Source organism: Microtus ochrogaster, unplaced genomic scaffold (assembly GCF_000317375.1).
Source record: "Microtus ochrogaster isolate Prairie Vole_2 unplaced genomic scaffold, MicOch1.0 UNK8, whole genome shotgun sequence".
NCBI lineage: Eukaryota > Metazoa > Chordata > Mammalia > Rodentia > Cricetidae > Microtus > Microtus ochrogaster.
The window spans coordinates 246,007-253,267 of record NW_004949106.1 but is presented as its reverse complement, the minus strand read 5'-3'; the positions used below and the strand labels follow the sequence as shown (position 1 = coordinate 253,267).

The 7,261-nt window shown below is 40.3% G+C and overlaps 1 protein-coding gene across 1 annotated transcript in view; it reads left to right on the top strand.

Moving 5' to 3' along the window:
• Bmpr2 (bone morphogenetic protein receptor type 2) overlaps positions 1–7,261 on the top strand; it is a 91,127-nt gene that overhangs the window by 71,045 nt on the left and 12,821 nt on the right. Inside the window, exons 8-10 of the mRNA XM_013353474.2 lie at positions 2,317–2,477; positions 3,890–4,037; positions 6,158–6,294. Of these exons, the coding sequence (XP_013208928.1) occupies positions 2,317–2,477; positions 3,890–4,037; positions 6,158–6,294 (446 nt within the window). The remainder of the gene's footprint in view (positions 1–2,316; positions 2,478–3,889; positions 4,038–6,157; positions 6,295–7,261) is intronic.

Here is a 7,261-nt window from a genome sequence, read left to right as displayed (position 1 = left end):
ATAAAAGGAGGAGGAAGAAACAGAGAGAGGACTGAGCTTACAGGCCAGTGGTAGAGCAGTGTGTGTGTGAGGCTCTCGGGTTCAGTCCCCAGCAACAAACAAAACCAGAACCTAAAGTGAGGGTGTCAAGGACGGGTTTGACAGCATGATATTAGACACGAGGCTCCTGTATTTTTCTGTACCGTCCCTTACCTATGGATCACATTTTCATAGTTATTTCCTTGTCCTCTGTGCTATGTTTTAGGTAGGGAGTTGTCCCCTTCCACCTTCAAAAGTTCCTCTTGTGTACCTGTTTTGTTTCTTAGAACTAATTCATTCTTACCCACTGGAGACCAAGAATATAGTTGTTCTGTTTTGTTTTTGTTGGGTGGATTGCTCTTCAGGCAAAATTGGGTTCTGTTGTTAAACAGGGATGGAAGGCAGTGTTGGCCAGTATTTTGAAACTGTATTACATCCCCTGTTGTAGCTTATGCCTTCTTCAGCTTTCTTTCGTGAGTTCTTTAACTAGTTGTCCAGAGCACCTCTTTTAAATAGGTGCTCTTTCTCACTTTGTTTCAAAATATACTCACATCACAGGCGCCCCTAAATTAGTGTGTCTGTGCTTTCTCAGGTTTCCACTCGGGGACCACATTTTGTCACATTGTAACCGTCGCTGTTCCTGTAGTGTCCCTGACCTCGTTAGGAAGGAGACTTAATGTATCCGTTTCTTAGGTCTTTGTTCCATTATATAATAGCATGGATCATCTTTTCTAGCTGATGCTTCATATATAAATAATTTCTTCTGAATAATTTATTGGCTCATTTACTCGATGTCTTTCCTTGGGCACAAGACTGACCTGTTATTGCTGTGTCAGCAGCCGGTGTGCTTGCTTCGGTGTTTTAGCCGTCAGCCATTGGACCTGTTCCTTACTTTAGATATGATAACTCCTTTAGAAGCTGGCTTAAAGCAGAATTTAAAATATCATCCTGATTCCCCTTTCAAGGTTTGCAAAATTCAGCAAGGTTTTAAGTCAAATATTGGCTGAAATTTCTTTGCTTAAACAAAGAAAGATTTTTCTCAAACAGTGGCTTATGCCTTTATTCCTAGCACTCTGGAGGCAGAAGCAGGCGAATCTCTGAGTCTGAGGCCAGCCCACATAGTAAGCTCTAGGACATCTCACTGAATCAATGAGTGCTGCTCATGTGTAAATATGCTTTAGGGCTGACCACTTGGGATTAAATAGCCAATTAGGGGGCTCATTCTATGGAAGAACGGATTCTCTCTCTCTCAGCTGTCATTAATTATCTTAGCTCTTTACCTAGAATGAAGCTGTGTCAAATTCCCCCATTTTTGTTGGCCTATCCCCTGATGTCATTGTTCAGGTCTTCTTTCAGCTACTGTATTGTTGGGATTTTATGGGTGCCGCTTGCCTGTCCTATGTAGAAGATTGTTTCTTACCAGGTGTCCTGGTCCTCTGGCTCTTGTGGTCTGTTCACCCTTTCGTGATGTTCTGAGTCGTAGGTGTAGGTGTTGTGTTGTGCTTATATCAGCTGGGGCTTGTTACCTGCTGGTGAGTCGTTCTCCACATTTTGATCAGTTGTGGCCTTCTGTGATGGTCTCCATCTGCTGCAAGAAGTTTCTCTGAGCCGGGCGATGGTGGCGCACGCCTTTAATCCCAGCACTCGGGAGGCAGAGGCAGGCGGATCTCTGTGAGTTCGAGACCAGCCTGGTCTACAGAGCTAGTTCCAGGACAGGCTCCAAAGCCACAGAGAAACCCTGTCTCGAAAAACCAAAAAAAAAAAAAAAAGTTTCTCTGAAGATGAGTGATAGTTCCACGGAGACCAGCCTGATTTACATGAAACCCTGTATGAAAAACCAGCCAACCTACTAACCAACCAAGCACAACAGTGGAAACAAAACAGAAAGAAATGAAGAGAAAAAAACTCGCTTGTGTCAACAGTTAGAACTGTGTTTACTGTTAGATTCAGTTGAATGTTCAGTGCTTGATTAACTGTGTATCTAAGAGGAGTTAGTTACTAATAGTTACCCTTGGAAAGTAGTAATAAGTTGAAATTGTGAGGTTTTGATTTGGGTTGTGACACCCATGTTGGTCAAACTCATGATCTTCCTACCTCTACATCCCAAGCGCTAGGATTGCAGGCGTGTGCCTTGATAATCAGGTTTCTTTCCCCAGCCCCATTTTTTTAGACAGCTATAATGAGTGGAAAGTAGTTCTATCTTTTATTTACATGTATGTAGCGCCTGTTATCTCATGTTAATATCATCCCCAATAATTCTACCTAAGCATTAATAAGTGTTTGGAATTATCCAAACAGATCATTATAAACCTGCAATTTCCCATCGAGATTTAAACAGCAGAAATGTCCTGGTAAAAAACGATGGCACGTGTGTCATCAGCGACTTCGGTTTGTCCATGAGGCTAACTGGAAACAGACTGGTGCGCCCAGGGGAAGAGGATAATGCAGCTATAAGCGAGGTGAGTCCATAAACATACACTGATACTACAAAATCGTAACACTATAACAGTTATCTGTTAACACTGTTAGCAACAGGCTGTTAGGGTTAGACATTAGGAACTACCGAATACATTGTATAAAGACCTGTGTAAAACTGATCAGTTTATTTTGAAAAATTCCAGGTCGTTTGAACAAACATTAGGGAGAAATATCTAGGAATTGATTTTTTTGTTATTAAAGGGAATTTATTAGATTGTGTTTTCTGTTGGTTTGTTTTTTGAGTCAGATTCTCTTTATATGGCCAAGTTTGGCCTTGAGTTTACCGTCCTCCTCTGAGGGTTGAGATTTCAGGCAAGTGCTACCCAGACCCAGCCAGAATTGATTTTTGAAGCAAGAGTAAGGTTATCAAGTTTGAGATAGGAAAGTCTACTCTGTGGTTACAATGTCGACATATCTTTCCTGACCCTTTTCTCTGCTTCACATACATAGATGTAGGTAAAGATTTGCAATTTTTTTAAATTATTCATTTTTTAAAAATTTTATGTACATAGTGCTTTGGCATTTTCTCATCATGTTTGACAGTTTTTGTTTTGCATTATTGACTATATTGCAAAGATGGGCAATGAAATAGACAATTAATTATAGAACAGCCTGCAGTCTCATGGTTTTTGTTTGTTTGTTTGGTTTTGGTTTTTCAAGACAGGGTCTCTCTGTGTAGCCCTGGCTGTCCTGGAAGCTCTGTAGGCCAGGCTGGTCTTGAACTCACAGAGATCCACCTGCCTCTGCCTCCCAAATGTTGGGATTAAAGGTGTACACCAACATAGTCCAGCTGGATTTTTAAAAGTTGGTAAAGGAACGCTTACTTTGTTCTCTCATAGGAACACTTACTTTATATTGAGAAGGGAGAGATTTTTAACGTACAGTGACCTTGCTTTGGGTTGAGTAGTTTCATTAACAGGAGTAAATTAAAAAAACAAATTAACTTTATTTTATATGCATTTGGTATGAAGGTATCAGATTCTCTGGAACTGGAGTTACAGTTGTGAACTGCCATGTGGGTGCTGGGAAATGAACCCATGTCCTCTGGGAGAGCAACCAGTGTTCTTTTTTTTTTATATATTTATTTATTTATTATGTATACTATATTCTGTCTGTATGTATGTCTGCAGGCCAGAAGAGGGCACCAGACCTCATTACAGATGGTTGTGAGCCACCATGTAGTTGCCGGGAATTGAACTCAGGACCTTTGGAAGAGCAGGCAATGCTCTTAACCACTGAGCCATCTCTCCAGCCCGCAACTAGTGTCCTTAACCACTAAGCCATCTCTCCAGCCCCAACAGGAGTAAATTTTACATGCGATTTTTGGGCTAATGTTTGCTCTTCAGGATATGTTGCATTTTATTTCTTTAAAATAACACTCTTAATTCACCAGGTTGGCACAATTCGCTATATGGCGCCAGAAGTGCTGGAAGGAGCTGTGAACCTGAGGGACTGTGAGTCCGCGCTGAAGCAGGTAGACATGTATGCGCTGGGGCTGATCTACTGGGAGGTGTTCATGAGATGTACAGACCTCTTCCCTGGTAAGAACCGCTGCTAATTTATCAGGGCTTCGTTTTTAACTCTTGGTTTGTTTTGGTTTTTCTAGGCAAGGTTTCTCTGTGTAGCCTTGGCTCTCATAGAACTAGCTTTGTAGACCAGGCTGGCCTAGAACTCATGGAGATACCCCTTCCTCTACTTCCCAAGTGCTGGGATTAAAGGTGTGCCATCATCACCCAATGATTTGTCAGTTTTTAGAAGTGATACAGTTGTATTTTCTTTCTCACTTGGATATAATAAATTCAAGAAAAGAATCTGGTTTTAGAGAAGTATGTAGAGGCCTGAAAAATAGATGAGCAGCCAGGAACTTAAAAGAAACTGAGGTTTTAAAAGACCCAGTTTCTTGCTTTTGGTATGGATCAAGAGATAGCTCTAACTACTTCTTCAGCACCATGCCTGCAATGCCTGCCATGCTCCCTGCCATGAGGATAATGGACTAAGCCTCTGAAACTATAAGCAAGCTCCTAATTAAATGCTTTCTTGTGTCTCTTCACAGCAATAGAACATTGACTAAGACAATCATAAAAGTTAAAAAATAAAATAAGTGCTTCAGTTATCTATCAATATTCCTTTCTAAACTTCTCCATAATTAGATCATTCTTCTGACTTAAACAACATTTCTTTTAAGTTTTAGATTTTCTTTGGTGAGTGATGTTTCCGTCTCTCCTCTTAAATTTGGTTGCTTGTTGTACCAAATCCTGGCATTTTTCTTTATTTTCTAACATGAGATCAGAGTTCAGGCATAAGTTTAAGTATTAAGTATTCCTTATAATATTTCAGTCCTAAATTTAATACCAGTCAAAACCATTTTAAAATGCCTATCTAGTCTGAGATACAACTCCGTGGTAGGAAGCTATTCAGGGCTCAGTGTTAAAGAATGTACTTAGACTGTTCAAGGCCTTGAGTTCAGTCCCCAACAGTATTTGACAACTGTGTGTGCCATCAACAGGTACTGTTTGCAGCTTACGATGAAATAATTCTGACTTTTACAAAATGTGATAAAGTTAAGTGCATTTATAAACAGACTGAAGTTGGGCGGTGGTGGCACAGGCCTTTAATCCCAGCCCTCAGGAGGCTCTGTGAGTTTGAGACCAGCCTGGTCCACAGAGTGAGTTCCAGGATAGCCAAGGCTACACAGAGAAACCCAGCCTTGATAAAAACCAATAAAGAATAAATAAATAAACATACTGAGCTATACAGAAAACCCCATACAACTAATACATAAAAATCCAATGGCCTACGACCGGATTCTCAAATTCCGATTGCTGCGACCCTCATGTTTGACACCCAACCATAAACTCAGTTTTGTTGCTACTTCATAACTACAATTTTACTACTGTTATGAATAGTCATATATATTTTTGAAATAGAGGTTTGCCAGAGGGGTCACAACCCACGTGTTGAGAACCACTGGCCTGGAGGAGACCTACAGTCTTCCTGGCTCCTCATCACTGCTCTACGTATTAAAATAACAAGATAGATGAGAAGGGATGGAGGCTAGGGCATTTCAGTTCTAATCTTGGCTTCATCTCTTCCTTGGAAAAGTCACTTAACTCTTGTGTGCTTCAATCTTCCTGTCAGCAAAGCAGTACTGTCTGCCTCCCTTATCTCACTGGCACAACAATAGAGTTATGATGACCCAGATGAAAAAGCTCCACGAAACATGGCAAGGTTTTGTTTCTATTTGAATAGTTAAAGCAATCCATACATTCTTACCCTCTATCAGTACTTTTTAAATTTACAAAAATTGTTTTTTTAATGCAGCAGAGTCCGAGTTATTAGAATACTTCACTGTTTAAAAAACAGTGCTTCATATTCAAGTACATACTCACCATGCTTAAGGTTTAGAGTTTGATCCCCAACACCAAAGAATAAGATAAGTAAAATATCTGTATATTATTGAAACTACTATTTCATTTATCAATAAAAATTGAGACTTCCTAATATTAATAGACTAAAACAACAATAAAGTATCTGAAATTTGCATGTATGCTTAAAAGGGTTTAATGCATATGATTTCTGTTTATTTGATACTAGAAATACCTCTGTTATTCTATCCTCTATGATAATCAGAAATTCTATCATCCTTTCTATAAATACACAGGTGAATCTGTACCAGAATACCAGATGGCTTTCCAGACAGAAGTTGGCAACCATCCCACTTTTGAGGACATGCAGGTTCTTGTGTCGAGAGAAAAACAGAGACCCAAATTCCCAGAAGCCTGGAAAGAAAACAGCCTGGTAAGAAAACGAGAACTTCTGACTAGAACTAGATAAGTTTAAATGTGCTTGAAGCGAAAAATAGAAGCCGCCTAGCTGTGGTGATTCATGCCTGTGCCCCACCACTGGGTAAGGCAACAGGAATCACACATTCAGGGCCAGCCTAGGCTTCAGTGTAGATCTAAAAAGTTAACTAAAGTAAAAACATCAGAATTGTGTTTATATAAACATTTCCTGTACAACACAATACTGAGTTTGGACTCATAGGAACCACACAGACTACTTCATTGCTTTAAGCTCTTGCTTTTGGGAAAGTTTATTTTAAAAACACCATCCAGTGGATTCCCTGGTTCCTTGTCTTTTTTGTTTTTTCTAGGTTCTACTCAAAAGAAACATTTTTTTTTTCAAATCTTTGTCTTCTCTTATAGATAATTTTCTTCTTTTGATGAAGTTCTGTTTAAGTGTGCATATTACTGTGTGTTAGGTGTTAAACATTACAAATCCTTGCATGTTTAAAAACTTTCCATCTTAGTGTCACACATGAGTAATAAATCACCAGAGTAATGGTTTCAAAGTTGTGAAGACCTTCTCTGGCCTGCAGTCTTCATATGAGAATTTGGATGTGGGCCTGTCTTACTCCATTGTCGGGGCAGCTGAGTGTGTGCTGTGGTGCACATGAGGTAGTCACACCACAGGGCCCCTCTTTACTTCTGTCGCACTGCTTCTCCAATGTACCTGGCCTTCTGGGCAGTTCTGTGTCATCACCTGTCCTCAGGACACGAGCTGGGTCATGCACGCAGGACACTGAATCCCACCTAACTGGGTTCCAAGGATTGAACTCAGAACTCAGGTTGTCAGGCTGCCATGAATAGTCCTTGACCCTCCCACCCATCTCCCACAGACCATAGCTGCTTTTTGTTTTATCGGTTCTCTCTCTCTCTCTCTCTCTCTCTCTCTCTCTCTCTCTCTCTCTCTCTCTCTCTCTCTC